General features: G+C 32.0%; 2 protein-coding genes across 8 annotated transcripts; one reads left to right on the top strand and one right to left on the bottom strand.

Annotated features, from left to right (window-relative positions):
- Window positions 1-920: 920 nt before the first annotated feature.
- LOC133301637 (uncharacterized) lies at window positions 921-5,656 on the bottom strand. 3 transcript variants are annotated; one of them, XM_061501287.1, is made up of 10 exons: window positions 5,576-5,656; window positions 5,355-5,420; window positions 5,066-5,261; window positions 4,712-4,936; window positions 4,275-4,534; window positions 3,762-3,988; window positions 3,071-3,196; window positions 1,995-2,180; window positions 1,561-1,698; window positions 921-1,461 (listed from the first exon to the last, which is right to left on the bottom strand). In XM_061501287.1, exons 2-10 carry the CDS (start codon window positions 5,413-5,415, stop codon window positions 1,156-1,158), a joined length of 1,725 nt encoding a protein of 574 aa, XP_061357271.1. In that variant the 5' UTR covers window positions 5,416-5,420; window positions 5,576-5,656; the 3' UTR covers window positions 921-1,155. The 3 variants fall into 3 exon arrangements, with proteins under 3 accessions (XP_061357271.1, XP_061357272.1, XP_061357273.1); XM_061501288.1 differs by having other exon boundaries at window positions 3,089-3,196; XM_061501289.1 differs by having other exon boundaries at window positions 4,287-4,534.
- A 5,180-nt stretch (window positions 5,657-10,836) lies between these two features.
- On the top strand, window positions 10,837-15,955 carry LOC133301638 (PHD finger protein Alfin1). Of its 5 annotated transcripts, none has more exons than XM_061501293.1 (5): window positions 10,837-11,187; window positions 11,295-11,327; window positions 12,339-12,567; window positions 15,238-15,364; window positions 15,482-15,955. In XM_061501293.1, exons 1-5 carry the CDS (start codon window positions 11,091-11,093, stop codon window positions 15,746-15,748), a joined length of 753 nt encoding a protein of 250 aa, XP_061357277.1. In that variant the 5' UTR covers window positions 10,837-11,090; the 3' UTR covers window positions 15,749-15,955. The 5 variants fall into 5 exon arrangements, with proteins under 5 accessions (XP_061357277.1, XP_061357276.1, XP_061357278.1 ...); XM_061501292.1 differs by having other exon boundaries at window positions 15,238-15,367; window positions 15,476-15,955; XM_061501294.1 differs by having other exon boundaries at window positions 15,238-15,371; window positions 15,498-15,955.
- Window positions 15,956-21,562: the final 5,607 nt, after the last annotated feature.

Here is a 21,562-nt window from a genome sequence, read left to right as displayed (position 1 = left end):
CCTCTCCTCGTGGAGGAGTGTGGTATTTATAATAGGTTGGAGATTCTCTTTGTGTGGGATGAATGAGCCAAGACTATTTTACTATGCGATCCCTACACTGTATCGCAATATTAGTGTTGAAATTCTGATTTATTGAGTTCATTTTAATTGTCATCCTATGTTACTAGAGGCCGTTTTCTACAACAAAAGTAAACGAACAATTTTCTCCGATAATATGTGCATAGAATATATATAACCAACGAAGAGAATTATCTCAGAAATATTGTTTTCCCATAACACTTCATAGATATAATAGATATCTATTAGACAGTATTTCATTCACTGACACACAAATAATTATTACAATTTCAATGTTTATGGCTTCATGCGTGAATAACAAAAGCAGGGAAGTAGGCAAGTACCTCTCGCATGAAGGTATATATATAAACACAGCTTCTTCTCACTCTATAACTGATATCATTATTCTATTATATTAACTATTTTCCCTCACTCAATAGTTTAGTACCAAAACTTCCTACTCACATTTTAAGGAAAATATTGTTTAAACACCTGTTCACGATCATCTTGTCCTAGAAAATATTATATGTAATTGTTGCCTTTTCTTTTTCTTCAATCTATATCACACCTCCATCTTAATGACTAAACTAAATATTAATTGAGCCACAATCTTGTTGGTTACACTGTACTTTATTTGCTAATTGGATTCCAATTATTTACAAGCTTTGTATATCTGGTCATAGCACAACTATTAGGATGATGTAAAATGAACCATTTTGTAAACCACGTTGCTAAATTAAATTATAGAAGTTAAATAAGAATATGAACTTCTGTTTCTAATTATATATTTGTGTTATCAAATACATATAAACGTTTCTGTTATCTCGTGACATGAGATAATATCGTTTAACTAAAACCAACTTTTAACCTTGAAGCAACATTACCCGGCGTCATATGGTTAGTTATATATATACAGCTCAGCACCTTCTAAACTATGCTCATTACTGCACCTAGTTCAAGAATTCAGAATTAAACTTTTGAATTGATAATAAAATTAAAAATTAAACTAGTCTAAGCATCTAATTAGACTCTAAGCTCATTTTTGCAATGTACTGCAGAAAGAGGCGATGCTCGTGTCCTTATTAAAGTAAAAAATTATTATTCTTCTGAGAATCTTCTCTTGTCAGACATGGTCCTTTCAGCCACTCTGCCTACTGAAGAGCTACTCTTGCCACTTCCACTGGCATCTTTCTTAGTGACACAACGTTGCATGATCCGTATAGGAGTTCCACCCAAATCAAAGTCCTCTTTCAAGGATTTTGTTAAGAACCTAATGTCTGTGTCAGAAAGCTGAGTCTTACCACGCACAAACGCAACAAATGTAGGTGGCCGGGCCTTGACCTGAGTGAAATACTTGATCTTAGGCTGTGCTGCCTGGTCTTTCCAAGAATGCCTGCTCATAACCTGATCAAAACCGATGGAAGAGAAAGAGAGGAGAAAGAAAATTTACTATCAATGGCATGTTTCACTGTTACATAAAGTGACAATGGATGGATTAATTACCTTTTGCAACCAACGGTTAAGACGAGCTGTAGGTAATCTTGAACACCATTTTTCGTATGTATCAATAACCTGATGCATGACAGTGGTACGGCCCCTTCCCTCCAACGCTGAAATGAATACAACTGGGATTCCCGTAACCTGTTCACAATTGCCAAAGTCAATGCTAAATCACAATACAAAACAACGAGTAAAGTTTGTTATTCATCCCCTTAAAGCAAAGGAAGACAGAAATTGGTGAGAACTGTATGATAAGTTGATAGCCTCAGATATTTTCTTCTGCTTGAACCATGACAAATTTTAATATCGTGTCCAAATACAAAATTTTGACATCTGTGTTAAATAAAAATAGAACACTTCGAAGCATGATGTGTAACAAACAGTCCAATTTATTGGACAGTTAGACTTAAAGTTGAGCTTATTATCACAAAGCAGACCTGAGGTATAATTGTCTGAATTTCTTGGGGAACAACTTCCATAACCTTCTCATAGGATAATGATTTGTGTTTGCCTCTTAGAAGGTCCATCTTGTTCACAATCACAACCAGACCACGTCCCTCTTCCACTGCCCGTCTGGCTATAACTACTTCTGCATGTTTCATACTTCGTCTAGCATTTACAATCTGATCAATGTAGATTTTTTAATTAATTTTTTTTATCAATACAAGATGTAATTACTAATTAGCATATAGAAATGGGGATGGGAGGAAAAAACTTTCTGATTGATTACGCTTTTAAAAGTGGATGTTATACACACTTACGCATACTTCACACTTTCACAGTCATTCATGCACCAATCCCATCAAAATGGACAGGATAACCTGATCTAAGGGGTAAACCAATAAAGAAGGGAGTGAAATAGGACGCATGTTGCTCTCACAAGAGAGAACACGCCACACATGTTCTGGGGAATCTTCAATGATAAATTGTTTCAAACCACAATCAGCAAAATCTAAGTATCAGATTCAACATTTTTCAACCAATAAATGAATTACCAGAACAATTATATTTGATAGAGCCGTAGCTCATAATTCTGATACAGAGCCAAAAAAGGAAGGCCTTATTTTTCCAGAAAAAAAAGGGCCTTACAAAGGCTTAGGCCCGATGTAGTTAGGAGGGAAGGTGTGTCTGTGTCTTGAGTGTGTGAGGGGAGGGAAAGCTAGTTATGTCGAGAGAAAGTGGACATAGTTAAAAGGGAAGTTCTTCCATGGGAGGAGTTACGTTTTTTTTGTTCAGCTTATAGCTTGGGGACCTAGGAAGTGTGATTCCTTGGCTGGGAGCTTCTGCTCTAATACTTTTCTGTATAACCTCAATTTCCCATTAATACAATCCCCTCTATACTTTGGTTTCATCAATATTTTAATAGGCTTAAATTTGTGTTTTATTGATAGAAACATGTGAACTAAATTAGAACAATAGACTTCATGAAATTGCAATTTTGCAAGTTAAAAATTTGCCAGACTATATCGTAGTTGTGTGGCATTGTCCGAAATGTGCAATATATGCAGGATACCTCTTCGGCATCTAGTACCAAAGCAATTATATGAGCCCGGAGTAGACTCTTTCTTGACTGCATAATGCTCAAGGATGCTGCTCCTTTCTCCTGTTTTGTCCTATGCAGCCAACCAGCAGTATCAACCTGAATGGCAGCAAAACATGATAAAATTTAAAAAATGTAACCAAAATCTCAAATAAATTGTTTACTTAGAGTTTATTACCCTCAAAGCAAACCATATTCAGCATGTCTAATAAGTACCGTCAGTCAAAATATAAATTTGGATGCTTACAACCATGTTAAGCATCACGTTTGACAATTAAATATACAATTACTGATTTAATGTGCCAAGAATAAAGATTAAGGAAAATTAAAATTATAGTGAATTGATATTGAGTTGACCATGCTGACCGACAAAATTGTGCAATAGCTCCTATGGATTTTAAAGAAAAGACATGTGGACTTGAATATTGTCAAGACTCAAGACCACCTTTGCATAAAAAGAAACACGTGCACATGCACATATGCTTGAAGGCTCACAAAAATGGAAAAGAAATGTGTGACAATATATCATCTAACTTAAAGGTCCAGAACAACAAAGAACTTTTGTGTTTTCCTCTTACAAGCGATATTCCTACTTAGATCTACCAGTCTCCAACTCTATCAATACTACCAGATGTCAATAAACTAAACACTCATGGATACTTACCAGATAAACTGTTCTTCCTTGAAATTCAAACTGGGTTCTGATAGAATCTCTTGTCAGACCAGCTTCAGGACCTACAAGTACACGGTCTTCTTGTAACAATGCATTCAGTAAGGTTGATTTCCCAACATTGGGGCGTCCGACAATTGCTAACTGCAATGGCAGCTTACTTTTGTCAACCTCAGGGATGGTACTGTCCTCAATGTTGCTATTATCCTGGGCACCTTCATCTATGATTAGTTACAATTGAATGCAGAATTAAAAGAAGTGATTAGATGGCAGCGCAAAAGTGAACTTAATGTTGATAAGTGCAAATTTGCATGATATTTCTCCTGGTATGATCACGAAAAATTATCAAACAACAAACAATTGGTTTAGCAAACCCCTCTTCCACGGCCCAAAAAGACAAAGACAAAAGCTTATCACTTGTATAATAAGCTAGCATAAATTAACCTCGCAGTTATCATTTTTTCATTGTGGAATGACACAAGCTTTTGTACATTGGGGGTCACTTACCATTCAAGACACGAAGTATATAGTCCTCCAGGACAGGCTTAAGAGACAGATATAAGTCATGCATACCCAGTCCAGTCTCAGCAGATATAGCAATAGGATCTCCAAATCCTAATCGACACATTTCATTAGCAACTGCGGCAAGAGAGCCACTAGCATCAAAGAGTGATTCAGATTTATTCATCGCAACAATAGGTTTGATTTGAGGCGCATGTTTGCGCAACCATTTTCCTACCTCCAAATCAAGAGGATGAAGTCCAGCTCTGGTGAGAAAAGGTAATCAAATTGAGCAAAACCAAAGGAAATCACAAATAATAGCTCACATTAAACTAGTACATTGAATTGAGGAATTGAAATGCAAAAAAACACAAATAAATGGCACGCACTACTGACAATACATGTAACATGTAATTCATAACACCCAGTAAAGTGAAAGTAACCTTGCATCGGTGAGGAAGACTGCAAAGTGAGAGTTAGCTAATACATTAGCAGTGATAGAAGCTGTTCTGTGAAGGATAGAACCGGAAGAGGCTTCTGCTTCCAAGCCAGCAGAGTCCAAAACTCTAAATCGTAAGTCACTCAACTTGGCAACTCCTTCCCGTATGTCACGGGTAACATGATCATCAGGTGTGTTATATACAAGAGCCTCCCTCCTCCGAATTAGACTAAAAAACCAATATTTGATTGATTAATGATAATTAACTAAGACTAAGCATGTGTATGTGTATGTGTATGTGTATGTGTGTGTGTGTGTTTTAGTTAGTTAGTACACAAGTCTAGTCTAAGTCACTCACCGGTTAAACAATGCAGACTTGCCTACGTTAGGTCGCCCTATAATGATGACAGTTGGTAAGCGTGTAATTTGAATTTGAGTAAAATCCAAAGGCTTTTCATATCTTTTGTTGGTAACATCACCAGAATCATCTGTTGCAGTAAGGGTGCAAAAACCCCTCACATCCAAAGAAGAAAAGGAGCTTGGTCCTCGTGCAACTGCAAAGAGAGATATTTTGTTAGTAGTAAACTCTTATACAGCGAAGAAAGAGAAAGAGAAAGAGAAAGAGAAGGAAGTGGAGATGAAGTTACAATTGAGTTTGCGAAAAGAAGAAACCCTCCGGATCCGGCACAAAAGCAATAAGCGAGACATAGGTCCTGAAGCATTTTATCAAACAAGTGGCGGCATAACATAAGGAAACTAAACTGTGGCAGTTTGTATTGTTTATATAAGAATAGAGATGTAGTAAGTAATAGTAATAGTGGAAGTGGAACCTCATTCATTCTTTCATTCATTTCATTCACATACATACCTGAGGGAGGCTCAGGACGGTGCAGACAATTTTATTTTTGTCTGTCCAGCTCCTCCAACTTTTTTCTTGGCAGTTATTCACCTCTCAACAAAATAAACATATCTTTTTTTTTTTTAGATTTTAAACTTTATTATTTTATAATTTGTTTCTTACAATTAATTTGTGTATTAATCAATATTATTGAATTCCATTTGATTATGATTTTGTGGACTAACGGTCACTCGTTGAACTTACTTTGATTAAACTATGAATTGGGTAAGAGTCCATTTTGACAAGTTTTTTTTTTTTTTCTTTTCCCAAAAGATAAAAACGCTTGTCAACGGGTAATTCAAGCTGAGTAGGTGTAGAGAAAATCTAATGATTGACCTGTCTCAAAACAATAATTATAGTTGATATATGAAAAAAATAAAAATAAAAAATCACACAAAAAACCAAATTACTGTTTCCTAGCCAACATTTTTGGCTTCTAAAAAAATCAAAATACTATTTTTTATTTAAAAATACTTTTTAAAGAGTGCATCCAAATACAAAACAATTCTGTTTTGAAAAAATTATGCTAACAAAAATAATGCATAAAAGTTTCTTTTTTAAGTTCACCCAAATAAGTTTTAAATGAGATTATATAAGTGTCTTAAGATTTTAATATAAGATGTTGTATTGAGTGCACTTATAAAATGTCCATTATATTTCTAAAACCGATGTCATATTAAGACACGAGATATTCTATAGTTTTGGACAATATTGACCAATTCACTAATATTATCATTATTATTATTGATTCAGACATAAGTGTGAATATTTTGAAAGGATTATATCACTAATTATAATCTTAATAGTGTTGATTATTATTAAAATTAATTTTTATTCAGATATTAGTGTGAATATTTTGGAAAGATTGCATTACTAATTATAATCTAAATATGGGTTGGTTGGTCTTGTTGAGTTCCGCTAACAAATTAGTTAAAAGAAAAAAAAAAAAAAAAAAAAAAAAGGCTTCATATGAAAATGAAGAGAGAGATTGTGTGGAAGACCAGGAGAGAAAAAAAGGGAACATAATGTAATTTTTTTTGTTTGCTATATTAACTATTGATTTGGATATGATTTAACAGTTAAAAAATGATGGCAAGGATGGTAAGGTTTAGAAGGTAACAAATATGACATGCCTCTTTCATTATGTGTACTATTTATAAATAAATTTCACTTTCCAAACCTAATTTTTATACGATTACTATAATTCTAACATGTTATTATTGCATATTCAATAATTAGTCACTAGCCCAGCCGTAGTAAAAAAAACTTTAAAATAATTAGTCAGAATGTAGTTGAATGACGAAATAAACTTTTAAAAAATAATTATCAATTTAGGGGAGGATTATATTTACAAATATTTTATTTACAAAAACTACACTATGTACTCTCAGAAGTACATTCGGTTACACTATGTACTTCCCGGAATACATAGTATAATTTGTAAAAATTTATACAAAAAATTTATAAAAGGATCCTTCCCCGTTAATCTATGTCTTCTTGATAAAAGTTGATTGAGCGGGCCTATTTTAAAATTAAACATTATACACAATTTAATTTGTTGTCCAGAATTAACTCTGTCAAATAGGGCATTTGTCGGCATTAAATTAATCAAATTGAACAAATTACCATTAAATTGAACATTTTTATTAAATTAAAATTAAATAATATTTAAAATTATAAGTATTTCTAATTTTTTTATCCCTTAAAATTTAAAAATATTAAATTTATTATCAATAATAATAACAAAGGAAAGTTTCGATTTCACTTATCGTGGCTACAACGATTATCACATAGCTCCCGTGATTTAAAATTTATTATTCAAACTCATCATGATTATGTAATGTATCATTTAGTCTCTTTAATGTCTAAAATATCCTTAGTGTATAAAATATTGATAGTACCTTTACTCAAAAAATAACATATTATATATGAAATATAAAAAATGTCCTTAATTAAAAAAATTCTAAAAATAATATCCAAAGCAAGAACAAAGAGATACAAGAGAAAATGTATTTGGTCCTTGCTACTAAGTGAATTAGGCTATTCAGTCTAAGGAAGAAGTTGTAGTCATCGGCCATGATTGGGAGGCCAACTACGTTCAAGTATCTCATTCATCCTTTTAATCTGGGGTAAAGTGTGTGTCATTTTAAAAGATGTAAAATTATGTCATTTTAACAGAGAGAAAGAGATAAATAAAAGAGGAGAGAGAGTTGACAACAAAATAAAAGTGTGGGTTCCACTTCTTTGTGAGAGTAAAAGGATATAAGTTGTGTCATTTAAAAGCATAAACACTTTTCTCTTTAATCTATTATTTCAACAAACTACAAAACAATTTTATTTATAATTTTGATACCTAAATATGTTGATAGAAGAAATTATCTATATTGTTGTGCAATGTTTTCTTGGATTGAAGAGGAATTAAAAAATCACTCTCCATAAATCCCAATTTATGATGATAATGGTGGTTTGGTTTGTCAGAGAAAAAATGTTTAAGAGGAATGACTAAAATTTAATTTAGTGTGGTGTCCAAATTTTAGAATTATATGTATATTATTAATTCTTGTTCAAAAATTTTATATATACTTTTAGGTATTTGACATGGATGTCTTTGTTACCAAAAAGCTCAACATCTGAAATATGTGATTAACATACTGTTACGAACACAATAAATAAAAATGAAAATTTGATTTTATTGAGAAAGCCTGACCTCAAATGGCTTTATTGAGGAAGCCTGACCTCTTGCACGGAGTGCTTTATTCCAAACAATTCTTATGGTTATCTTTATTTAAATACTTCAAGGTTTAAATAAATAATATAAGACAACCTTATAAATAACTACTCACTAGCACTAGATAGACTCCACTAATAACTATAACATATCATTTAGGAAAGTTGAAATAGAAATAACTACTCACTACTTAAATAACCCAACAATTCAGAAAATAATAAAATTAAAATTAAAATCCGTAACACATACTTATTTCATTTTTGCTTTAATTTTTACAAAAATAAGCAAGGGAAGCATTTCTCCCATGAACTTTGCCTCAGTTATTGTCAAGAAATAAGCAGCGGAAACATTACAACTCATGAACTTTGCCTTAACTATTGTCGAGAAATAAGCATTACTCTCAAATTGAGATGGAGTTTCAATATGTGACCACGGGTTAAGATTATATGCATAGTAATTACCTTCAACCAATGTCTTATGATTTAGAGACTTTAGATTGTTTGAGTTATCTACTAAGTCAAAATGCTAAAAGTGACAGAATAATCATGCGTTCAGTTAGGTTGGGGTTGAGCTAGTTCTATATTAGAGCTAAGACACTTCTTTCAACATGGGTGAATAACACATTCGGAAGCGAAAGCCCATAACATACTAAAAAATTGAGGAATTGAACAAATATCTCTTAAGCAAATAGAAGCAATACCAAGTTACAACTATGTGAGAAAGACAAAGTTTAAAAAAAACACAAATAACATTAACATATATTGTCCAAAGTCAAGAGATATTTTTAAGAAGGATTGATCCTTATCCAAAAAGCCTTGGACTGATAATAAACCATCGTGACATGAATAGTTTGTATTTGATTAGCGTTCGGTAGTTATTAAACTTCTGAGCATTGTAAAAGCAAGATCATTCCTTATTCAAAAAATATTGAATGTTAATGTGTAAAATTATTTTACTATTGGTTCATATTTTATTTTATTTTGTAAACGGTTCATATTTTTATTTGGGAGGTAATTCTTTTTCGTTTATTGACTATATAGTGTGTTTATTTACAACCATCAGATAAAATTAAGTGAAATGGTTAAGATTAAAAGTAAGTATAAAAAAATAGGTATTTTTAATCAGATTTTTTTAATTAGGGATATTTTTAACATTTTAAATATGTTTTGGAATTTTATTTATTAAGAATATTATCGATATTTTATATATTTTAGACATTTAAGGGGGCTAAATGATACATTTTATAACCATGATAGATATGAGTGATAAGTCTAAAACTAGGAGGGGATAAACAATAATTGTTGTAACCACAATAGGGGAAACTAAAGATTTTTGTAATAACAATTTGACCATCGATTTTTTTATTTAAGAAATTTAATCACTCGAATTTTTTTTATTTTATGAACAGGGAAAAAAAATCAATAAATTTATTGTAATTATTGATAATAAATTTGATTTTTAAAAATTTTCAAATTTTTTGAAATATCATCATATGAACAAGAATTATTTGTCTTTTTAATTATTATATTTTTCAATTAATTTAAGTAAAAGTAATATTATCAAATTTATGCAATGTATGTGAAAGAATATTAAAACATCCCAAAAATAAAATAAAATAATAATAATAATAATAATAATAAATAACAAATATAATTAATAAATATTAAAATTTTGAAGGTAATATTTGAGGTATGTAAAATCAATAACTAAGAAGATTTAAGAATATAATTAATTATAAATATACATATATTAATTAGGGGAAGGATATTGTGACAACCAAGTTGTGTTACTACCAAATGACTACCAATCAATCTCACTGTTAGATCGATTATGTTGATCCAACGGTTATATTTATTTCCATCTTTGTATGGTCATAATTCATCATATTTAAAGTGAAAGCATTAAATATGAAAAATTATAACCATACAATATCCTTCCCCTATTAATTAATAGAACAATAAGATAAATTTTTGTTTATCATAATATATTAAGGGGAAGGATATTGTGACAACCAAGTTATGTTACTATCAAGTGACTATCAATCAATCTTACCGTTAGATCGATTATATTGATTCAACGATTATATTTATTTCTATCTTTGTATGATTATGATTTCCTAAATTTAATACTTTATATTTATTTTTACTGGTTATGATTTCCCATATTTAATGCTTTCACTTTTTTTTTTGTAGGTTACAAGGAATAGAACACACAACCACACACTCACACACACCCTATTACACACACCCACACCACTAGGCTAGCCCTAGTGGATTGCTTTCACTTTAAATATGAAGAATCATGACCATACAAAGATGAAAATAAATATAACCGTTGGATCAACATAATCAATCTAACGGTGAGATTAATTGATAATCACTTGATAGTAACACAACTTAGTTGTCACACTATTCTTCCTCGTATATAAATACTCTGAATAATTTTCTCAAGAGAGAGTCCAGACCCGGTGCCCTTTTCTTCTCAACCCTATATTTTTAATCCTATATATATATATAAATTGTAAGTCCCTCCCAGCAATGTTTGTTTCATATTTCAATTCTTCAATGCTTCGCAATATTTAATTTGGATAAATACTTTCTCCTTTTCCCGAAATCTGATTAAGATTGAAAGTCAGGGAAAAAGAAAACCCTAGCCAATTGCCATTCTGAACAAAAGAGGAAACCTTATTTGATTGAAGTTTATTTGGGATTGTTGAGCAGAGAGAGCGAGAGCGAGCGAGACACAGAGAGAGAAACGATGGAAGCGATACCGCACCCTATTCCTAGAACAGTTGAAGAGGTTTTCAGCGACTTTAAGGGCAGGAGAGCTGGATTGATTAAGGCCCTCACTACTGGTTGGTCTTCTCTCTCTCTCTCTCTCTCTCTCTCTCGCTCTTCTTTCTCTATGGCTTTTAATTGTAAAGGTTTTACTGAATTCTTCTTCTGACTTTTTTTTTGGCAGACGTTGAAAAGTTTTTCCAGCAGTGCGATCCTGGTGGGTTGTTTTCATGTTTCTTATTCTGGGCTACCCCTTATTTGTAGTTGTTCATGTTGTTTTCGAACCCTTGTTTTTTTGTCGCCGTAGTAATTTTGTGGTTCTAATAATCAATACCCATTTGTGTTACACTGCTCCGAATTCGCACCGGTTGTGAATGATCTTGCATTACTTGTTGCGTGTTCCTTTCTGGTATGCTTGTGGGATTAACTTGTTATTTTCTGGTTTTCTGATGTGCTTGTGGGATTCCCCTTGCGTGTTCGTTTTCTGCTATGCGTGCTCTTCTTCCATGGCTTGTATTTTCTGGTTTCTCGGATTACTTTTTCAATTTTTTTTAAAAAGAAAAGAGAGTAAAAAGATTATAATTAAAAAACAAAAATAGGGGTTCATGGCTTCCCTCAACTTTAGTTAAATCACCCTCCACCACTGATTGTGGATTAGTATTATCTAGGGACACTTGAGAGTATGCATGCAATGCATGGTTTGTGTATGCATGAGAGGGACAGAGAAACCTGTAACTTTTTTTTGTCTCTTTCAACAATGCTCGTGAATCTTCATCACACAGATTAGAGATATAATGGACCGTTAAGTGTCATAAATGTTAGCAGTTGAATGTGATTTGTCAAAATTGGGTGTGTTTAATGTGGTTTTTTACTCATCATTAATACACCTGTCATATCTACAAGGTTGACTGTCATTCTGTCACATTAAAATTTACTGCTTGCCATTTTTCTCTTTGACCTTGTTATGTTTGGAAGTTAGTAGGGAAGAATAACAGTTAAATAAGGGGAATGGAAAGGAAGAGAATGGGGACAAATCATTAATTTTAGTACACCATTGTTAATTTATCCCTTATTAATAAAGTACTATGTCAAAATGCATTTCAACAATGGAGTTATTAGAAATATTTGAATGGTTATTAATTCATATAATTTCACCTCCAGAAAAGTGATGCTATAAAGTGTTATATTCAATGTGATATTTGCTAACATTATATTGTTCTCGTTGTAGAGAAGGAGAATTTGTGTCTATATGGATTTCCAAATGAAACATGGGAAGTGAATTTGCCTGTTGAGGAAGTGCCTCCTGAACTTCCTGAGCCAGCATTAGGTATAAACTTTGCTAGGGATGGTATGCAAGAGAAGGACTGGTTATCACTGGTTGCAGTTCACAGTGACTCATGGCTGCTCGCTGTTGCTTTCTATTTTGGTGCCCGGTTTGGTTTTGGTAAGAATGAAAGGTAAGAATTCCAGTTCTCTGTCATACTCATGCCATAATTTGTTAACCTTATAAACCGCAGAAAATTGTTTGTTATTCTTATAGAACTTAGAATTTTTCTCCTCGACTTCCATCTTTCACTTTTATTTTTCCAGTAAGTTTGGCTTTATATAGCCCTGCTAGTTATGAAATTCTTGAATACATCTCGGTTGTTTAGAATCATTCATGTCAAGCAGTGCACATTATTTGAGTTAAAGCTTATCATTAGTTTAGTCTATTTATGAATTACAATCTTTACTGCTTATAAGATATTTCAAGATTTTTCCTGCTTCTCAGTAATCTATCAAGGTTATAGTCAAACATGAAAATTGCAATTTATGTAAGTTCTTGTTGTGTAGTGTGTACTCGTGAATGGCATAGTTGTAATAGTGCTGTTTTTTACTTGAAAAACTGAACCAATGAAAAATCAAGGTTCTATGCTCAATGTAATAATTTTAAACTAGGAACTAGGAATTTGCAAAACAACTTAACCATAAGTCTCAAAAAACAAAATCATGAGTCATAAGTTATATACTTATATCTGAGTCACAAAGGGATTGCATGAAGCTTATGCTTCAGAAGATCGAAAACAGAGGAGTGATATGGCCAAACAAGGTTCATACAGAGTGAGCAAGTGACTGTGTGAAGCCTTTGTTTCAGAAGAATAAAAACGAGCAATGGAATAGCCAAATAAGATGCATAGAGAGAGTGAGTAACTCTGTGAAGCCCCTATTTTTGAAGAATGAAAACTAGGAAATGGAATAATCAAATAGGGTGGATTCAGTGGCATTCCTTTGTTTCTTTGGATTTAACAACTTAAGTTTATTTGGCTGTTCAATTTCTTTTATGAAAATTGATAGAAGAAAAGGAGAAAAAAAATGCATTTGAATCATGCGATTTGTATTAGTAATATGAAATTGCACCGATTTATGCATGTATTTTATGATTCGAAGCCATCTCCAATTCATCACATGATACAAATTGTTGGCTTGACAAGTCGTATTAGGTTTTGCAATTCTAACAACTTTGACTACTAATAAAAAATAAAATATAATGGCACATGACTATATGATTCATTTTCTTTTGCATGCCTTAATGATTATGCTTGTGTGTAAGTTGCATGTTCTATCATGCTTCTTTCTTACAACTGCTACATGCTGACTGGCCATGTCCATGCTTTTTCAGAGTATAAAGATATTCTCCCTGCATGTGTAAATACTATTTGTATCTTATATCTTTCACTTTCATATTAGTTTTTTTTTATTTCCTAATACCACATTTATGCCAATTTTTCTTGATGTTCTTTTTGGTGGTCTTGGTACTTTTTTTAACTGTAAAAATAATTACACACTAAATTTGTAAGCTTGTCTACAAGAACCTCTTCTTTTTGTGTGTGTTGGTGTGGCTACTCTTCTTTATAATCTTTTTCCACTTTCAGTTTTTAATTTCCATCACTTGCACGGTTTTCCTTCATTTCATGTCATGGAACATGGAACTTTTTGGGGTTTAAACTTGTTCACCGTGAAGTGTGGAAACTTTGGAGTTCGGTGATATTGTGTTTGTTAATATCTAGGATGAAACTTGTTTTCCTCTTTTTCTTACATTTCGATGTTATAATCCTCCATGTAGTAAGCTTTTAGTCAGAGATGTGGTGACTGGTGATGTAACAATAGTAAATGAATGGAATCTCAAATTTCAGTTTACTGAATATTATCTATTTTTGTTTTGATATTGTCTCTTGAACCAAAAAACACATTAATTAGATAGAATGTCATTGCGCATTTTCTCAATCATCTTCTATTGAAAAAATTATAGGATGGGTTCAAAGAGGGAAGGTGGCCAGTGCCTACTTACTTCCCGTTGGCCCAGCACTGGCAAATGGCAATGACACTGTAATTTTTACTGGTTGATCTTAAGATATTAGAACTGGGATATGGGTACCTACATCACCGTAAGTAAGATGAATTATTAATGTTTAAAGTTAAATGACAAAGGACACCTATGGAAGTTCATGTTGATAAACTATAGCCTAATAACCTGAAGGCCTTGGAAAATTCTTGATTGGTAGGTGTGCTTTAGATGTTTATTTAGTGGTATAAAGGATACATATCTAGTATGGCATTGAGGTATATTGAATGTTATCGTTGCATTTCACTAACTTGTATCTTCATTAGAAGTCTTGAAAGTATTCCATTGTGGTAGTAAGAACCTCCAAAAGCTAACTGATTTTTATAGTCTTAAATGAGAATTTGGTCTTTCATTAGCTAGTAAAAATCATTTGCCATGCTTGCAGCTTCATTAATCATTAAGTAACCAAGTACACGGCTGATTTATATTTAGGTAGATTGAAGGGATTTACCTATCTTCTTCTGGGGTATATTCAAGTCTTCCATTGAATCCCTTTTTCACTAGAGAGTTGGCAATGTCTCAATTGAATATCGAATTAAGTACAAAATTAGTTAATACAAAACTGAAGGATTTGTTTTTTGTTTTTTTTTTTTTTTTTTTTGGGGGAGGGGGGGGGGGGGTGTGTGTGTGTGTGTGAAGAAAACAAAAATGAAAAAGCCATATTCCTTAAAGAGTCCAAGAAGAAAAAGTATATTGCTAATATTTAGGATGTTCTTCTAATTTTGGTTCAAATGGATATTTACAGGAAAAGGCTTTTTCAGATGATGAATGATCTGCCAACTATCTTTGAACTTGTGACGGGAAGTGCTAAGCAATCAAAGGACCAACTGGCTGCTCATAACAATGGTAGCAAATGCAAATCAAGTGGAAAGGTGGTATGCAGTTTTAAATTTCATGTTCTTAGTTTGTGTCTATCACTGCCCTTGTGTGGAAAGTCACTTAAGTCTTCCTGTTTGGATCCTGCCTTTTAACAGTCCCGCCAGTCTGAGTCTCAGGCCAAGGGAGTGAAGATGTCTGCACCACCCAAAGAAGAGGATGAGAGTGGAGAAGAAGAAGAAGAGGATAATGAGCAAGGTGCAACGTGTGGTGCTTGCGGTTGCGGTGATAATAATGGCACTGATGAATTCTGGATCTGTTGTGATATCTGTGAGATATGGTTCCATGGTAAATGTGTTAAAATTACTCCTTCTAAGGCTGAGCACATCAAGCAGTACAAGTGCCCGAGCTGCAGTAGTAACAAGAGGGCTAGAGTTTGAAAGCTCTGAACCTCTGGACCAAATACCAATTAAACAACAGACAAGGTTTTAGAATGTTTGGTAACATTTTTAGTAGTGAAAACATTGTTGCCTGTTCTAGTTTCAAGTTTTGCTAGTGTTCATTCCTACTGTCTAATTTTCTTGGGAATTATGTTTTTAAGTAGTCATTGGCCACAAAGATATTATTTAAATATATTCTGCAGTTTCTGGTTTTGATTTTAATATATGTTTCATTTAGTTCTGCATTTTTTTAATGTGGGAACCAAATTGGTAAAGCGGCCTCACTGGAATTCAATTCCAAAATAAGTAATCCTCATATGGGACTTGAATGCTGCTCGACCTAAGGCTCTTGGCCGAGGTACGCCTTTGTATGGGAACCAAGGTGCACTTATTTAAGTATTCATTGAAGGATGTCAAGTTTAGAATAAAAAAGCAGGGTGCTGACATTCCACTTTTTTGTCTTGGTTTAACTTCCAAGATTCTCCAAAGATGTCTAAATTCCATGTACTTTTTTAAAAATGTGTCCTATTACTGTTAAACCCCTGAGGCTGCATTCTAAGCATCTTTTGTCTCCTTTTTTGAACATACAAGATGTGCTTCTTTCCTTGCGGATGAACTTATCCGATATCAGCCTCTGTTTAATGAGAAAAATCGGGTAGATGTTGCATGGTGCTTTGTCAATCAAGTGCTATAATGCAACTCTAGGAGGAAGGTTTATCATGGGTTTGGGTTCGTTAGTGTTGGCTTCACTGCCTAACTCTCGTCAAGTTGGTGCAAGGAATCGGGGTTTTTTTTTTGGGAAATCTGAATCGGGGTTTTCTACTCAAACTCCTACTATACTTGTTCACTTTTGAATCAATTTTCTTTGAGACTTTTCTCTATTTTTAGCTGGTTGGGCATTGTTGCTTCTGGATGAATTTGTATTTTATTTTTATTATTTGATTTAAGTAGTTTAGAAGGGTTTTTTTTAATATATATAGATATAGATATATATATATATATATATCTATATATATAGCCAAAAATTGCAAAAAAAAAAAACTCAGGTTTTGGGGTTGCTTTTGTTAGTATTGGGTTTTCTTCTTTGATATTTTGTTTATTTCATTTTCTTGATTTTTATGCTAATTGACACGTTATTTTATTAAAAATAATTTACTGTTGAACAACCTTTTTCAATCAATTTTATTTTTTTAAGTAATTAATTAAAATTTATTAACTTATAATTATTTTTAAAAATAATTACATAATTTTGATTCTCATTATACTTAGAAATACGAAGGCTGGTTGAATTAGTTACGTAGTGAACCGGTCATTGATGCACTAAAGCAAAGTTCAACGAGTGTACTCCTTTTCAGAAGTTTGCTTTGTTGGGGCCTTAGGCTCTCGTTTTGGGACTTTTGCTAGTGGATACTCACCGGTAGTAGGACAAATGTATAAAAATTCTTACTAGGTTATAACTTGAATTTAATATTTTAACAACTAGATCGAATCGGCTGGTTTAATTAGTTACATTTTTTGAAACATACTTGAAATATATGCTAATTCGACTGGATCTCACTCAAGAATTTTTTTCCACGGTATTAAAGCCTAACATGAAGAGAAGATTGGTCCCATTCACTTCACATGATGATATTTGATGAAATTTGGTTGGATTCTCCCCTTTGGGTATAGTGAGTGCAAGGTTCTGTTTTTGAGATTCTGATTCATTGACACAATATTTCATTATAATCTGTCAGAATCAGAATTAAATATTTCTAATATGATAGAAGGTGGTTTATAATTTATATATTCTTATTCTTATTCACAATTCTTATTCCAAATCTTCTAAATATGAGGGGACGTGATTTTCATATTTTTATCTTTATTTCTAGTTTTTTTCTTTAACGATTAAAAAAAATTATCCTTATTAAAAAAACATTATTTTCTATAAATTTATATGTGATTTTCGTGACAGAATAATCTTACCGTTATTTCAAAGTTCATCCTATTATAATTTCTTTAGAGATAAATTATAAAATATAAATATTTTATAAATTATTGAATTAACTATGCAAATCATTTTTCTTTAATAACAAATGTAAGTCATCTTAGAATTTTTTATAATTATTATGAGTTTCAATCAATTATAGTTTTTCTTACTTTAATAAAAGCGGGCTAAGTCATGATCCATACGTGGTGCAGTATAAAACCCATTTAATTTAGTAATCTTTTTGATTGAGTTTGGGTATATGTAACGCTAATCAGTGTAGGTAACTTAACCCATAGACCTATAATGAAAATGGGACTAGGGTTAATAAATATGGTTAGGTCTTTTTTGCATATCATGATCTTTAAAACCTTGTGAAAGCAACATCAGAGTAAGCAAGAAGCGCCTTTCAAGAAATCAAGAATAATGTCATGTCTTCAACAACTAAGCCTAAACTTTTTGGTGTTCTAATGTCATATAAACCTATTTTATGATTTCTTACAAGTCATAATTATTAATGAACAAAAAAAAAAAAAGTTGTGTAAAATATTTTGTTCATTGTATGGTTGCAAGTAAACCCAGTTTTATTCATATGCATTTTTTTTTTTGTTATTTTGTTATTGTGGTCTAAAATGTATTCCCGGTCCATATAAATTAGTTATCTCAACGAAATTGATTTCAAACGTGTAAGCTATTTGTGGTTCGAATATGATCTAGGTAACGGATGAGACCAATGTGATATCTATCAAATGAAATGAGTTAATCTCTTTGTAATTCGATAGCATCTTGTGTAATGAATGTGGCCAATGTTTTTGTTATCTAACAAATGAAAACGGACGAGCCAGAGAATATCCTAAACGGTTGGATAAGTCTTGGAAAAAAGAAACAATCATAGAATGCCCACAAGTCCACAACCAAAAAGGTCTGCAGCTAACATGATCAAATTTCATTTGTTAACGGATAGTATATGGCCTATCCAATAATGACAATTTTATCTCGTGCTGCTTAAATCGATTATATAAACTCAGTTGATGGTATCTCAATAATTTATATACGAAATCTATTCAATGCTATGCCTACTGCATTGAACCTGGTTGCTTAGTCAACAGTAATCAGTATCATTTGATCTGGCAATGACAACTCTTGCATGTTCCGATGGTGAAATTAAACCCACCAACCATCCTCATCATGACATGATACGGTAATCAATATTGTTTATTATTTTATTTTATTACTAAATCATAACATTCAGATTTAATTATTATATTAATCGCATAACTAGAAAGGGAAAATATTGAAGCTGTTTGATATGTCTTATGGATATTGTATTTGATTGGAAGTATCCGAACGAAGAAAATATTAATATTAAGAAAAAAGAATATATAACCGAGAGAGACTCCAGTCCAGTCAAAGAGGTGGCTACTTTTCAAATTTCACAAATAAACAGAAAGATAAAGACTACTACTCATTCTTTAAACCATGACACTTCACTGTCAGCTTGTCATTCTCACTGTTTTGCCTAATTATTTTGAGGCCAATTAATAATGGGTGCCTAATTTATTGTGTAGAATGGTAGGCTGGTAGTATTGGCAGCTAGCCATTAATGAAATTAGTTATGGTATAATACAAGAATTACGATACCTTATATTTATATTGAGAGGGCAGAAAGTGTCACAAGAATTCCCAAAACATTAGGTAGCTTCTTCAACTAACATCGATCAAGTCCCCACCCCATGCATCCAGTAACGGCTGAATGAAGGACAAGGCTTTCGATGTGGTACTATACTATTTCACCAAGCGCCTTCAATGTACACAACAAAATTTAAAAATAGTAATAACGATAAGTACGATCATGACACACCCAAAAAAGTAGAAAATCATACTTATGTTAGTCCAACGACTATTTTTTTTAATATAATTACGGGATACATATTTAATTAATAATTATATCATGTTATTTAATTTATCAAATCAATTTTTATTTTTTTAGTATAATCATGATTCTGATTCGGTTTATGTTACTTGATGATTCAATTTATGATAAATTTAATTTTAGGTTATATGTATCCCTATAAATTTTAATATTTAATTTTTTTATAATAACCTTTTTCAACATTTTTCTATCAAATAATTATATTTTTTCTCTTACAATTATTATATGAAAAAAATCGTTTTCTTTGTGGTTGGTTAGGGGAAGATTTCATGAAATAGTTATAATATAATTTTTCAAAGAAAAATATTTTTGCAGTCAATGCAAATAAGTTATCTGCATTTACTTTCAAAACGACGTCGTTTTGGAATTGAAAAATTAGAAAATTATAATTATAAAGACTATAATAACCCTGAAATAAGTTAAAATTACAAAAATACCATGATTTCTGTCTCAAAACGACGTCGTATTGGACTTACTACAGATAACTTATCTGAAGTAACTGCAGAAAAAATGAGCCCATATTTTTAATATAAATTTTTGGGTTTGTTTTTTCTGCCGTTACTGTAGATAAGTTATCTGCAATAAGTCCAATAAGACGTCGTTTTGAGGTGGAAATCATGGTATTTTTATAATTTTAATTTATCTCAAGGTTATTATAGTCTTTATAATTATAATTTTCTAATCTTTCAATTTCAAAATGACATCGTTTTGAAAGTAAATGCAGATAATTTATCTGTATTAAACGCATAAATTTTTTTCCGTATATTTTTAGGCTAGTTTTCACGATTCGTCCTTTCACATTTAAGTATAGTAATTCTTAGTTAAATGTGACCTCGGTCACGTGTACTGTAAACGAGATTCAGGTTTAATCAGATAAATTTATCTACATAGAATTTAAGTTGTTAAATGAGTCATATATCAATATTAGTATTATTTTTTAATTGTATGAAACGGCATGAAGTGAGATTATGACGCGGAGCTATATATATTTTTGATCGGTAAGTAAGGGCAATCAATAATCATCAATAATTTATTCTTTTATGAAGAAGGTGAATAACAGGAAAATTACCCGAGACATACCCAATTTATTTCCTTTTATTTTTAAACTTTTTCCTCATAAAAAGCACTTTTTTCTTTATGGATATGGATATGATGCTAATTAAAAAAAGAAAAAGAAAAAGAAAATCAGGTACAAGATAATGACTGCAATTAAGGGCGTAATAAGATGGACAGAAAGTCAAAAAATTGGAGAATCAAGACAGAAATCAATCAAAGGGGGGAAAGGTGATAGGAAAAAGGCATTTTAGAAAGAGAAGAATCACATTTCCCACACACAAACACCACCAGACACCAGTTGTGAATGAATTGGGAGGTGTCCCCGTGTTTGGAGGGAGTTTTCCCTTTTTGCATTTTCATCTCTAATGTTATTGACATACTGTTATTGTTAAATGTTAATGTTGTTTTTTTTGTACTTTCGATGGCCACCATATGATCATCAAAAGCAAAAAAACAACAACCCAAGAATTTAGAATCCCACATACGGACAGACACGGACACACTGTCACAGATTCAATTCAACAATTCACTTCGGGCGCCAAATAATTAAAATTAAAAAAAAAACCCTAAGGAATTATTAAGAAAAAGAAAAACAGAGAGAGAGGGTGCAGCGCAGTGCAGTCAACCAAAAAAAGAAGGAAGGGCATTATTATCATTTTCACACACGGCTCTACCGTGTCATGTGTCTGTCAGATCTGCTGCACCCCTAACAAGTATTTTCTTTTCACTCACTCATCAAACAATGTTTTGATTTTTGCAGTATACATTGATTGATATTTGATACAGAATCATCAAGTGGTGGTTATTGTAAGTAAATGTGAAGGTGTGTTTGTGTGTGTGTTTGTGGGTATTTGGATTT

This window comes from Gastrolobium bilobum, unplaced genomic scaffold (genome assembly GCF_033153095.1).
Source record: "Gastrolobium bilobum isolate Gb01-03AN ecotype WA unplaced genomic scaffold, APGP_CSIRO_Gbil_v1 utg13393, whole genome shotgun sequence".
Taxonomy (NCBI): Eukaryota; Viridiplantae; Streptophyta; class Magnoliopsida; order Fabales; family Fabaceae; genus Gastrolobium; species Gastrolobium bilobum.
This window is presented reverse-complemented; position numbering and strand designations above follow the sequence as displayed.